This window comes from Caloenas nicobarica, chromosome 2 (assembly GCF_036013445.1).
Source record: "Caloenas nicobarica isolate bCalNic1 chromosome 2, bCalNic1.hap1, whole genome shotgun sequence".
Taxonomy (NCBI): Eukaryota; Metazoa; Chordata; class Aves; order Columbiformes; family Columbidae; genus Caloenas; species Caloenas nicobarica.
In genome coordinates this window covers 104,098,787-104,113,369 of record NC_088246.1, presented here as the reverse complement: position 1 = coordinate 104,113,369, position 14,583 = coordinate 104,098,787, and the positions used below count along the sequence as shown (strand labels likewise).

The window sequence follows — 14,583 nt, the reverse complement described above, 5'->3', positions numbered from 1 at the left end:
GGGAATGTCGTTAAGGAGCTACAGGCAAGGCAGAAAACGATTACACAGAAAATACTAGTATTTAAAACATGTTGAATTTCCCTTTCTATCTTCTGCCATCCTTCCTCCTTTTTATGCCTTCTCTACAGTTTTGGTGTCTTAACTTCACATTAAATGTATGAGGCTTTTTAATTATTTCACTCTGGATGTTTGGCATACTTGCATTAATTATGGATAAAACACATGCAAACTATTATTATATCAGCCTACCTTTAAGTTAAAATGGTATTTGCTAGGTTCCTTTTTATCTTCAGTGAGCTATTGCTTAGTGAATAGCTGTGTAATAAATAAGTGAAAAATGCTCACTATCTTGTTGTTGTTGTTGTTATATAAAAAATGAACAGAACATTTCAATTTCAAAAAATGCATTTTTTTTCCTCCTACCTCCTTGCAATGTTTTCTAGTTCCTACTTCCCTTCTGCATCTTTGTTCAACTTACTAAGAAAAAAATGTGTTCTGGGCAGGCAGCTGGCCACTTGTGTTGGCCTTTCCACCTGTGCTGCTGCCGCTGCCTCCTGGAGCCTGCTCGTGTGTGTTAGGAGACAAATGTGTCCCAGACTGTGACGATGGAGGCTTCTTGGTCCTTCTCATATGGTATGAGGGCATAAAACAAGGGGCCAATAAAGCTATCTCTTTCTTTTGTCTCGTAGGTTTAATTTTCAGTAAAAGTTGATGAAAATTTAGTAAATCTTTTAAACACTAGAATAGCAGTCTAAGAAATTCATACTCCTTATATTTTAAAGTAGAACAGAGTTAGGGCTTTTAGGATCAGGTTTCTAGGGTAAAAAATCCAAGACCCAGGTTCCAAGTAACAGCAATTTCGAGTGAGTGTTATCTTTTGCTGCCAAAGTGCAGAAAAAACCTTAAGACTTCCAGCATTTTTTTCTTCAGGCATCAGCATGAGGTGGTGCCTCTGTACTTTCTCTGATGAATTCCAGTGTGGTCCACTGTACGTAAGTGGGTCTTACAGCCTATGGTAGAAAAGAGATTAAAATTGCATTTACTTCTTGCTTTTCTCTAGTTTTAATTAGTGAAGCTGATGAGAATTGCATCTCGCATGAAACCGTGTCATTCTGAGAGTTCCCACAAACCACGGGACTCATTATTGTATGTGAAAAATTTCTTTCCTGCAAGTTTCCTTCATGGACCTGATAAACTCTTTAAAGTGTTTTGAGAATGCTTGAACAGTGCTTTTCATCTGTAAATATCACAGTGCTATACAAACACAATCATTCTTGGATCCTCAGAAGTTTCTGTTGCATAGTTTTATTGCTATTGTTATATGTATGCCTCACTCTGGAAATAGTCCAAATTATTTGAATTTACAAATCAAAATATACAGACCTTTTCAAATAAAAAGAAATAATTGAAAATCTGGGCGTTATTCAACACTTCCTAGGAGATACTAGTGCATTTCCTTTTATTCTCTGTCTTGGATATGCCTGTTGATTCTGACAGCACTTGAAATGAGTGTATATCCCTCTTCAAAGCTGATCTAATTGGTCATCATTGCTGCATTTAGCAGCATTTGGCTGTTTTTGAACTGAGTGGATGATGGGCTAGGGAACCTTCTTTTTGTGTGTGTGTGAATTAAAGAATATGTTCTTTATGTCAGGAATTCATAGTAACTTCCTTTTTGTTGGCAGTTTCCCCTTGTCCATCCCCCTGAATGACTTTCATGGGTTTGGAAGCAGAAGCCAGAGGGATGTGAATCATACCGCTGGGCGCGTTTCCCCGTGATGCCATTGCACTTCTTTCCGATGCCTGTGAGAAAATGAAGCTAATGGGTGCAGATAACTTGGCGTTTTCAGTGATGACTATCAGTGGGCTTTTAATTTTGTTACTTTACTGCAAATACATCAGTGTAGAAGTTTCCAAGTCTTTAGTCTTTGAAAGCCCACAGATTGTTTAGAAGTCTGCTGTGGAGGTTCTGGTGCCTTTGGAAAATGAGTCATTTTCCATGAAAGAACAGACTCATGATGCAAAGTTTGAAGCTCCAGCTTTCTTGAGCTGCAAGGAAAAATACATGTTTGTAATGGTTAAATGATACTCCTCAAATTAAAGGTGATCTTTGTTCCATTTGAACCAACAAGCGTACTGTCTTCTGTGTTCCATTATTAAGGAGGCTATTCTCTTGGATTAGTCTCTCTGAAGGGAGGTAACTTTATAAGGCCATAAGACAGACCTATGGTTTGATTTAGGAAGGATGTTATGCCCTTTGAAATGAGAAGATGTTTATTTGACACAAAGGTCATATGGTGAGATGAGTTGTTCACATTCAGTTTTGTGCAGACTGTTTAAGGAGCTCATTAAAATGATTTTGCTTCATTGTATCCATGATTTCATTGAAGGAATTAATTGTCTGAAAAAGGAAATTTTACTGAAAAAAAAAAGAAACTCTGTTTTCCACATGTCACATCTTTATAAACACTGTGGACTGGATATTGAATACTTGGAGATGATAATACGCTGACTGAGAAGTGCTTTGGGAATTCTAATGCCAGGATTAGCATAAAAAATAAAAATCAAAGTGGAATTTAGTACCTGTGAATATGCTTTCTTTGGGTTCTTCTGTACACATCCATAGCCCTTCCCTTAAAGAGCTGGCATATGACCAAAATGAGAAGTAAATAAAACTGTATTGAGCATCAAGTTAAGGAACTTTGCAGTTCATTACATGTTTACAGATCATCACTAAATTGCTTGTCCTTCTCATTTGAATTTAAGATTACTACTTTCTAAATTTCATCTGAGGATTAGGGCAATGCAAGTCTTACATTGAAAATCTTAACTGCACTGTCTCCACCTTTTCGCACAGAGGAATTATTTACAATGTTTCGGACCAGAGTCAAAAAACCAGAAAAAACACTCAACCAAAATGTTGTCTATTTCCATCAAAGAAAAGATCTTCTGTCTGCAAATGACTGATGCTTTTGTATAGAACTGTAGCAGATACTGTATCAATATACAAAAAAGCAGTGTAGGAAGAATACAAAAATCTGTGTTGTTATCTGGTAAAAAATGGTGGTGGCAGTTCAAGAAGTGGTATTTTTCCCATTTTTTTATTAGTTTTCTTCTTTATAGGTAGTGAGATGGTGCTGAATTGTGACTGTGGGATGTCTTTTAAATTTGGTCAAACATTGAAACAAAAATTTCATTATTCTGACCATTTGGAAATCCCAATGCATGAAAGAGGAGAATCTTTATTTATATTGGTTTCTGTGACACAACCAAAAGCATTGTGTATTATGCACTTATAATTTAAAAATATGTACATGTCCTCATATGTTTTGTAAAGATTTGGATATTTGGCCTACGCAGATGTAGCATATGTAACATAAACATTTTGCTTTTGAAAATCTTAAAAACATGCTTCACTTCTTTCAGATGCTTGGATAATTACTGAAGAAAAGCACTATGATAAACACTTCAGTAATATTTCTAGTAGAATTATTGAGCGTAGCTTTTTCTGTGCATAAAAGGTGAGGCCACACCAGGTTTCTTTCCAAAACTTAGGAACAGCAGTGTGCTGCAAAGAGCCTTAAAATGTGTTAGGTAATGTATGACTGTCTCCAAGCAGAAGAATTTGTTAACCTGAAGCTAATGTGGCAAATTAATTTTTGGTCATATCCTTTAAGAATCTGTTCAGCTATACTTGATTTATATGAACATTAACAAAAGATTTATGTTACAAAAAGTCAACCCACTTTTGAGTTAGAACAGCTTCATTTTGAGCATCAAATATGATGTTAAGAGAGAGCTGTTTGACAGAACTGGGTTTTAAACTACGGAAATACTGAAGATTCGATGGCTGTCTGCTCTGCTTGGACTTGATCCTATGCTCTGGTGGTTTGCTGGGCTGTACCTGGTGATACCAGCAGTGCAGTCTCAGGTCTGTAGAAATCCTTTCTGGTTTATTTATGCAATACATAAGTGGTTATGTATTATTGCACTTTAGATATCTGTTACTTGTAAAAATGTATTCAGAATCTTTAAAAGGTGAAGGTAGAAGGAAAAGCACGAGAGCTTGCGCCTTGCATTGTTTTTAGTCATCTTGGTCCGTGAGTAAGGTAGTTCAAGAGCTGTTGTTCCCCACTTCTACTGCTATATGGGTTTGCCAGCATCGCATTGATATCAAAAGGCTTACTCAGATGCACTAACAAGTAGGAGTTAAGCATGTGCTTAAGCTGTTGTGGCTGCAGAGGGTTGATTGCTACATCTAGAATGTGGTTTTGTTTACCAGTTGATTTAATCAAGTTCCAGATGCTGATTCTTGGCTCCTGATGATGATCCCTGTGACAGACTAAGGTTTCATCCAAGATTAATTTTGCAAGAATAAACCCATTTAACCTTATGTATCATGTGGTCGCTGGGACTCTACAAACTCGGAGTGCTGCTCGTGTTCTCTGATGCATCGGTTTTCATATTAATACAAACTATAGGCTAGCCCTTAATTAGTGTAGTGGCTTTGATGAGAGTGGAGGTGAATTGGCTTATGCTGACTGAGGGCTAGGACCACCCAGATTTCTGACCAGTTTGTTGCTTTGCCATTATCCTCCTGTCCTGTGGCAAATCTGAGAACGGGACTTCCAGGAGAGAAGCTTACAGATGAGGAGGCATCATAGGCTCCTTTTGCCTAGAGGAGGCTTATGGTATGGGGAGTGCATCCTGCGAGTGATGGTAGTCATTTGTGTGATATATCCATGTGGGGAGCTGAGCAGAGCTCTGCCCACAGCTCCTGTTGGGTGTGAGTTACTGCTCTCCTATCAAGGAGGCTGAGGAATATGCTACTGAAATTCTCTTAGAGACATGGCGGTCTTATCTGAGCAAAGATCCTGGTGGGGAGAATGATAGAATCATTTTGCTTGGAAGAGACCCTCAGGATCATCGAGTCCAACCATAACCTAACTCTGGCACTAAGCCATATCCCTAAGAACCTCGTCTAAACGCCTTTTAAACACCTCCAGGGATGGTGACTCCACCACTTCCCTGGGCAGCCTGTTCCAGTGCCTGACAACTCTTTCCGTGAAGAAATGTTTCCTAATATCCAATCTAAACCTTCCCTGGCACAACATGAGGCCATTTCATCTCGTCCTGACAACAAGAAAGAGCGACGTGGTTCAGTGCTGTGGTCTAGACCTTGTCTGAGATGTGGAGAACTGACTACAGCTCAGCAAATTGCTGATTATGGTCCCAGCAAAAATAGTGACAGTAGCCATTAAGTGTCTATGTCAGAAGATGTGCTCTTGTCCTAAAGGCAACTTTAAAAGAGAACTAAAAGACATTGAAGGCCATTTAATTCCTTAGATTCATTATTATGGGGTAATTTTAGAAAAAGCACAGCAACTGCCCCATAGTTATTTTCTGTCATAGAGAATTCTTTCTGGATTATGATTTCATGCAGTTGCATATTCCCATATAGTGATATTTTGACACAATTTATATGGAGGTGGAACAGAGGCAAATCTAACCCTGGGAGGGGTGTGCAGGGTGAGATTATTTTAATCAAAATTCAGATGTCAGGTAGAGCTGAAACTCGTAAAGGCACGTCATTAATGGTTGCTACACCTAACTTGTGCCGTACAGCTGAAGAGCCTTCATAGTACTTGTTATTAGTTGTATGTATAGATGTGAAGCTGTTGTATTAATTAGGAGAAATGCCTGTAAATGAAGCAGAGTGCATCCCCTGTCTGCGTCCTAGAAGTTTATCATGAAATGAAGGCAGAGATAAGAGTCTCCATCTACTATTGACTTGGAGAATGGGAGGAATTAGTCAAGAAGGCTGGGGCATAAAGCTCTGTTGCATCTTTGTATTACATATGAAACTATTTTAATTTCATACCGAAATCATTGGCAGAACCTATGAGATTTGTATTTTGCATTTTTCACTTGCCTAGCAACTTGTTTGTAGTTGTGACTACAAACAATTTACAAAGATAAAATAAAGGAAATACTTTTTTCTCCGTTTTTTTTTTTTTTTGCTAAGTGCTTGGAAAAATCCTTGATTGATGCAATACAACTGAGTTGGAGACAAGGTTGGACACTAGAACTGGGATTGTTATCTGGGATTTTTGGTAGAGCACAGAGTAGGATGAACTTCTACTGGAGGGTTAGTGAACAAATGCCGAGAAGTAAGGCTAAGCCTGCCGATACTGTATGCAAAAAATCAGCCATATTTTTGGAGGTGTGCGGGTAGCTAGTGGTGATGAGTTGTATCTGTGCTGGTGTGGCAGGAAAGGCATGTTCTGAGACTGCTGATACCTGCCTGTGACAGCTGGGAAGCATCCGCCTCCGGTGATTACTACGTCTCTGGCAGAAAGTGGCTTGCGATTTCTGTCAGAGGTTGATGTAGGTATGACAGTGCTTTAAGGTTTAAATCAAATTATAGAATGGCTTTAAATGGGCATGAAGTGTGTCAGAAGAGAGTATGGTATGGAGCCACCAGTCTCCTACTTATTAAAATGTCTCGAATTATGAATTTTTGTTGATGGCGAACCCCTAATTATCCTGATAAAACCTTTGATAGTGGAAGTTTCCGATGTGGGTATTAGTTCACTGCTGGACAGGTTCTCTGATAAATCAGATGGTCTGAGAGGAAAGTATCCTGTAAAGAAGATGGAGAATTGGCTTGAGATTGCAAGTTGTCTTGTACAGCAAAGAAAAACCAACTGTTCTTCCTCAGGCCATGCAAGAGAAGAGTGGTCAGGTCTCAGTGCTGGGCTGGGAATCTGCTGTGGAGGAAAAAGAGAAAAGGACTCACAGCTGCTGCCTGCAAACAGTTAAGGACAGATTTGTGGCACTCATCACTGAAGTAATTTCTTGATATTTCCCAAGTTATATGAATGATGCTGTACTGCAGTTAAACAACATAATTTTCATCATTTTTTTTTTTCTTCTGTATCCCAAACAGTTCTTGTAAAGGTTTTCAGGGTAAGCGTGCGCTTCAAAGGCTTCATCCTCCTCTGCTATTAATTGCTGTAGTGGTTTTGAACATACTGACAATATGCTGACTTACTCCAGCTGAGAATATAGACCTGATCATTTTAGTTCTGATTAATTGTGATAGTTTCTATCATGGTTTACTGAACAAAGAAAAACAATAGTGTGTAAGAATCAGAAAACTACAGTTGGCAATATCTGGATGCTCCAAAGGGCTGATGTGATCTAGATGTGGTTATTCTCTTTTTATTTAGGTGTAGCTAGCTTAGCGTAAGCTTGGTCGGTACTGTAGCTCAATGAGAGACCTACAGTTGAAAAACTGTTCGATGTATGCAACTATTGTGCACTCAATTCCTTATAGGCCTTCCATAAATTATTATTATGCAGAAAAGCATTTTTTACTTCCATAGGTAATAATTCCAAAGTTTAATACTTTCTTAGTTCTCAAAAGTAACCATATTTTTTTAAGCGTGTACTTGAGTAGTTTTTTGTACCCTGCATTGTCTGTATCAACATTGCAATTACTTAAACTTGTCAGGAAGTACTTACAATTGTGGTCATGGCCTCATTCAGTGGGTAACTGAACAAAAAACTGGATACTTGGATCTGCAGCAAATTGATGTTTAAATCACAGTGTAAAGCACATAGATAAACATTTAGTATTTAATCATCTGTTAAAATGAAATGCATTCTCAATTCTCAATCGCTTCATATCAAAATGAAAAGGTAATAAATGTCAAGATTTGATTTCCCACCCTCAACCCTCTTACATGTTGGTAGCATCAGTTTTCTAGTGGTGACATCTTTTTGGGAGCAGGAAGGTTACACTGGGCAGTTGAGCAAAAGCTTTTGGTAACTGGATTTGGATGGTTAGAGTTTGTGCTGGGGTTCAAAGATGCTGCCACTCTCTGCACTACTATTTCATGACTTCGTATTTCCTTCTCCAACTTCCCCCCTCCCCCAATTGGGAAATGAAGTTTTAGAGGATATTTTAGGAATAGGGAACTATACTTGCAGCATATTCTTTTAGAGCATGGCTCTATTTGTGTTTTCCCTCTTTAGCAGGTAATCTAAACAGAGGAAGAAAAGATAGCTTAATACTTACAATGTTTAACATTTATGTTGGCTTTGTTATGCTTGTTGTTGCAGTCATGGTCATTTCCTCCTTGGAGTTTTTAAATTTGAGAACCTGGATTTCTAGTTCAGGAAAAGCTGAACATGCCATGGCCAATTCCCTGAAAGCTGTTAGTGTTTTGTGTCCTAAAAATGCTTCCAGAAACAAAGGTTAGGCTTGTCTGCCCAAGTTTAAGCCTGTAGAAAATTACTTGATTACACAAAAACTATTGAAGCCGAGTGCTCACTCACATGGTGCTCATCACAGTGAGAGCGCTGTAACCACTGCCTAAAAGTTGGTTTGATATTTAGATAGTATAAGTTTAGACACCATTCTGAAAATGTAGCCTTGTATCTTTCACTGTGTCTGTCTTCCTGCCATGATTTTGATTTGCTATATTGCTTTTTTTTTCACTTGAGTCTTTTAACTTTGGTTGTAGAAAAAAAAAGGCTAATAATAACTCCTTTGTTTTGTAGGTACTAAACCAAATGATCTACAATTTATAATATCAATGTTAAGAATGGATGGGGAGGAAAATAAGAAGAGAGATGATGTTGATGAGAGTTTACAAACTGAGTTGACAGAAGAATCCCGGAGAAATACATCAGGAGAAAATGCTGGATGTGACTCTTCCTCTCAGGAGAAAACAAAGCTTATATCAGATGAAGTGTTCAGAGACCTTGAAAAGAAAAGAAAAGAGAATGGCACAAACAAAAGGGCACTGTCGGGATCACCAGACCTGGATGTCGTTGTACCAGACAAACCTGAAAGTATCTCCAGAAAAAGAAGGCGGACTTCTTCAGAAGACATGAAAGATAGTGAAAGGAAACTGCACAGTGTCATAGCTGGAGAAGCAGGTAGTAGAGAGGCTGGAGCTGTAAAGAAGGAAGGCGATGCCAGCTGTCTTGGGGATGACATATTTAATTCAAATTTCCTGTGCCTACATTGTGATTTCAAATGTGCTGATGGTACCATATTGAAAATTCACAAGGAAAATAAACATTCACAAGATGTGCCAGCTGCTGTTGCAGATAAGTTATCTTCTTCAGAAAAAATCAGTGTTGGCTATACAGTTGGAAACGGAGACAAAGATCTTAAAGGCAAAATGAGTGATCAGTGTTTACCTTCCTGCTCTGATACGGAAAAACATAAACAAGAAATCCCCTCTAAACAATCCAAAGAGCAAATGTACCCTCACTGTAGTTGCACAGCTGAATGTAGTTCAACTTTACACATGCATGATGATCATGATAAATCAAAGATATTTTGTTGTGATCTTTGTGGTTTTCAGAGTGCTGAGGAAAATCTCCTAAATTCTCATTTCCTTGGCAAGACGCACCTTCGACGCCAAAATCTTGCTGCACGGGGAGGATTTGTACAGATATTGACAAAAAAATCCTTTAAAAAACAACGATCTACCGCAACTAAAGAGAAGAATGTCAGAGCGAAACCTGGGACCAGTAAATTAAGAGCAAGAACTACTGATGCAGACGAATTAAGTGTCTGCGGAGCACTGAACGGCTCAAAAGTAAGCTTATCTCAACAAAACGATGGCACTGCACTTGTTGAAGTGATGCCATCTTTAAATGTTCCCACTGAAAAAACAGCGACTATGACAGAAGAAACTTTGCTTTCTTCCACTGTAGAAGGAAATTATGAAGTCCATACTGAAAAACTAGAAATACCAGGACCCTCAGAAAATATCTTTCAGAAAACGGAACTCCCTCCAACCACCAAAAAGCTAGTTAGCAGTTTGAACATGGCAAGGAGATTCAGTCGACCAGACTATAAAAGAAATGTTGTCTTGTTAAGGTCTTTATTTGGGCAGAGTAGGTCTTTTAGATTAAAAAGACAGGTTAAAAGAAGGTACAATTTCTTGGGTAACAGTAAGAGAAGGAAGTCTGAAACTCAGAGAGTACACATGAAGCATGTCTCCAGCACACAGCTTAATCCTGGTGATTCAAGCCCTGTGTCACATACAGAATTAGAAACAGATGCTAAAAGTAATTGTAATACTACTTCGGAAATTCAAGATCTTGCTGAAGATAAGCCAAATACTCTTTCCTCCAGCACTACAGATACTAAAGCTTCTGACATTCACCTTGCTGCTGATGATGGTGGTCACACTTGCACCGATTGTGGTCATGTTTTGCAGAACAGGAAAAGTTTGGAAATTCATCTTGCAGAGCTTCATACAAAAAGGATCAAGTTTCATTGTCAGATGTGTAGTTATTCCTCTGGAGTCAGGGAAGACATGAAACAATACTGTCAGGACAGCGAACACCAGATGGGTGGTTGTAGCTTTAATTGTCAACTCTGTTCATTTACTGGCTTGAATGCGACCAGCCTTCGAAGCCATATGAGTGAGGCGCATAGTATGTCCCATAGTTGTCCAACCTGCTTTCTTTTTTTTCCAGTGGAAGAAGAGCTGATAAATCATCAAAAAGATGAGAAACATGATGGTTCCTTATTTCAGCAAGCTACTCCATTGAGTAACAGTGATCAGGCCTTGCAAGTGGTAACTTATGCTGACTCAGTATCAAACAAGAGTCAAAATCTTGCAAATCAAATGGAAGTATCAATGAAAGCAAAAACTCCAGACCCTTCCTTCATAAATCATAGAAGTGAACTAAAGCATTCTGTTCTGAATAAAACCCAATTTCAATGTAAAAAGTGTTTTTATAAGACAAGATCTTCCACGGTTCTTACAAGGCACATCAAACTCCGACATGCACAGGAGCATCACTTCCTTTGCAAAGCATGTAATCTCTACTCACTGAGTAAGGAAGGAATGGAGAAGCATATCAAAAGAAGCAAGCACCTTGAAAATGCCAGGAAAAACAATATTGGACTACGTTTTGAAGAATGTATCGAAAAGGTTTGTGTTGGTGTCGGTGGCATTAAAACAGTGGTGGATCCTTCCATTTCTGGGAGCGGGAATGCAGAGTTAGATAGAGAAATTATACATGTTTCATCCTCTTCTATGGAAAACCTATCGAGAAATAAGGAATTAATTCCACTTGAGCAAAGGATTGGTGAAAATGAATTGGATTTAGCTAATGCACCCAAAAGAGGGAAACCCAAAGGCACTCTTTCTAGGACATGTACCCATTGTGGTCTTTTGGCTTCCAGTGTTACAAATTTGTCTGTTCACATCAGACGAAAGCACAGTCATCAGTACAGCTATTTGTGTAAGGTTTGCAATTATTACACTGTAACCAAAGGAGATATGGAACGCCATTGTGCAACCAAAAAACACAAAAGTCGTGTTGAAATAGAAGGATGTGGAAAACAGAACTCAGAGATCATTGTTAGCCCCGAAGGAGGTAATTTTGAATCCATGAGCAAGAAGGTTAACAGCCCCATGACTGCCTTGTATGAACATGTTGAGGATGGTAGCCAGTCATCAGATTTGGAAAATTCTGCCTTAGACAATCAGGAAGTTGAGCAAGGAGATGCTGAGCTAAAAGTTGCAAATGCCAGTAGGCTGCCAGATTTGGAGCATACTAGCAATCCATTAAATGTAGACCAACGTATATTTCTGGAACCAGCAAGGGTTACTCCAGACAGTGACCCGTGCTTCCAGAGAAGAGCAATGTGTGCAAGCGACAACAAGTGCGTACACTGCAGCTTCATTGCTCATTCTTCTTCTTCTCTAGAGCTGCATGTGAAGCGAAAACATACAAAACAATTTGAATACTACTGCATGGCTTGTGACTACTACGCTGTTACTCGCAGAGAGATGATTAGGCATGCAGCAACAGAGAAACATAAAATTAGAAGAGAATCTTATGTTTATTCTTCTGGGGAGGAAGCAAACACAGCAAATATCACTAAAGAAGGCACTGCTTTGTCTCAAGGGGAGCACCACCGCAGCGCAGGAGAATTGAAAACTGGTTTAAGTGAACCCAAATGTGCCAATGATGTGGCAGAAGGTGACCACATGAGTAAAAACTTAACTGAGTGTACTGTCTTAGATGAAAATGCATCGCCAGGAGTGCCTCAAGGCGGCAGTTCCCAAAATGCAGTAGAAGGTGAACTTGAAGAGGAGTCTAAAAATGGAGAAGACCTTTTTTGTGAAGGATTCCAGCAAACTCCTCAGAAGGATAAAGTTAAACTTGACAAGGAAGTACCATTTAAAGAAACAGATATTTGTGAATTGCAGAAATGTAGTCATGGTCAGGAGCTGCTCAACTCAGATGGTTATTGCACTGCAGAGAATCAAAGCAGATCAAGCAGCACAAACCTGAATTCAGGAGAAGGTGAGGAAAGCTTAGAAGCAAATAGAGAAAACCCTGAAGTAGAGTCTAGAAACACAGACGTTCTCAAAGAAATATCGCTGAAAAACAATAACTCACTTATGCTGACTCTTCCAGAAACAAGTAGTGCAGTAGAGCAGTCCAATTTTTCTGGAAACACTGGAGAAATGGTACAAAATATACATAGTTTGGAGGGTGACAGAAGTTTCAAAGTGGATCCTACTGGGGAGGAGGAAGAAGCCCTTATGGAAGCACAACGTGAAGCAGAAGCGACTATAAATAACAATGTTTGGGAGGCAGATGGCTCAACAGCTGAGGGCATGCAAGAAAGTAGTAACGAGGCTTTAGGAGCAGTTATCAGTGCTGATGATAAAGGAAAGGCAATGCAAAATTTTGGCAAGTTTGATTCTTCTATAGTGAGGTTAAAAAGCCATCAAGATGGGGAGGCCACTGAGCATTCTGCTGAAGGACAGATGTCAGGTGGAGTGAAAGCTGGTGAGCTCCCAGTGAAAGCAGAACCTTCGCCAAGCGGCGGGAAAAAGAAGAAGTCAGAAGGGATTTCCCCCGGGGAATCAACACGGATTCGCTGCGATGACTGTGGTTTTCTAGCAGATGGTTTGAGCGGACTAAATGTTCACATAGCCATGAAACATCCTTCAAAAGAGAAACATTTTCATTGTTTACTCTGTGGAAAATCATTTTACACAGAGAGCAACCTTCACCAGCACTTGGCCAGTGCTGGGCACATGCGGAACGAGCAGGCGAGCGTGGAGGAGCTGCCCGAAGGAGGTGCCACCTTCAAGTGCGTCAAGTGCACGGAGCCCTTCGATTCGGAGCAGAGCTTGTTCCTCCACATCAAAGAGCAACACGAAGAGCTGTTGCGGGAAGTGAATAAGTACATCGTGGAAGACACGGAGCAAATAAACAGGGAGAGGGAGGAGAACCAAGGCAACGTCTGCAAGTATTGTGGGAAGATGTGTAGAAGTAGCAATTCCATGGCCTTCCTAGCTCACATCCGTACCCATACAGGTATGGAAACGCTCTCTTTGCAAGTGGTCTCTTTCAAACAGAGTGAATTATACCCTTGGTCTTTTTCTGCTTGTTAATCTCATTAACATTTCTTACAAACTGGCATTCGTATCACCTGCTGAGCCCCCGATGAAACTCAAAATCACCTAAAGGGGTAGAAAATACAGTGATCAAAAGGCAGAAAATGTAACAACGTTTTAAGCGCAGTCACCCTTTGCTTTTTGTTTCATATTGAGAGATTTCCTTCCCTTTAATCTAGACAGTAACCATTAATTAGTTCTTAAATTTATATAATGAAGCAGGGGTGGTTTGAGAGAACAATTAGCTGTTCTTTCTAACTTCCTCTTCCTTTAGTTGCTTAATATCCTAATTGTTTATTTCATTTGAATTCAGTTACACTTTCAGCATTATGTAATGCTTCAGGATAGACATTTGATATTACATCATTCCTAAATAAATACCAATCAGAAGGATCAAGATGTTTTTGTAGAAATAAGTTATGAGAATTGGAATTGGTCAGCCTTTTTGGAAGGTAGTGTGTAAGGCTGATGCGATGCACAGGGATGTAACATTTGGTTTGCTTTCTGTGCTGATCACACTTTCAATTCATTTTTATGTTTAATTTTAAGTGGAAAATTTAAAAACATTTTTGTAGAAAAATGCATAAGCTGCAGTTCTAAATTTATGTAAAAATTCACTGCGATGTTTCTATAAACCTGCCATACATTCTTTATTTTAAATAGACAGCTTTTCTAAATCACTGAGCTCTGCTTAGACAAGTGGTGTCTCCATGCTTGAATTTATGAGTGGATTTGAATAATAAATTCACATTTCAATGAACATATTTTCATTAAAACTGTAAGGTTTATTTTACTGTACTTTAAAATAATGGCTTATTATGGAAGCTATAGTTTAAATTCATGCAGTATTTGAAACTTAGTGCATGGTTACAAGGAAGAGAACAAAAAGGTAGGAAAAAAGGAAACATAGAAGAATAGTAATTCCTGGCATAATCCTAAAATAGTTTTGTAAGGTTTTTTATGAAAAGGCAAGGGTGTGACTGGACAGCAAAGTTTAAAATTAATCTTGCAGAACACGGACATCGTATTTCAAACCTTTCAAAGTATTTTACTATAACTGCAATATTTGTGTATACCAATAACTCACATACTTAATACTTTCAGCATTACTTTTGTCCTGTCA

The 14,583-nt window shown here is 38.9% G+C and overlaps 1 protein-coding gene across 1 annotated transcript in view; it reads left to right on the top strand.

The window, feature by feature from the left end:
- ZNF407 (zinc finger protein 407) overlaps positions 1-14,583 on the top strand; it is a 352,047-nt gene that overhangs the window by 19,104 nt on the left and 318,360 nt on the right. The window contains exon 2 of the mRNA XM_065629772.1: positions 8,569-13,380. Coding sequence (XP_065485844.1) covers positions 8,604-13,380 — 4,777 coding nt within the window. The 5' untranslated portion in view covers positions 8,569-8,603. The remainder of the gene's footprint in view (positions 1-8,568; positions 13,381-14,583) is intronic.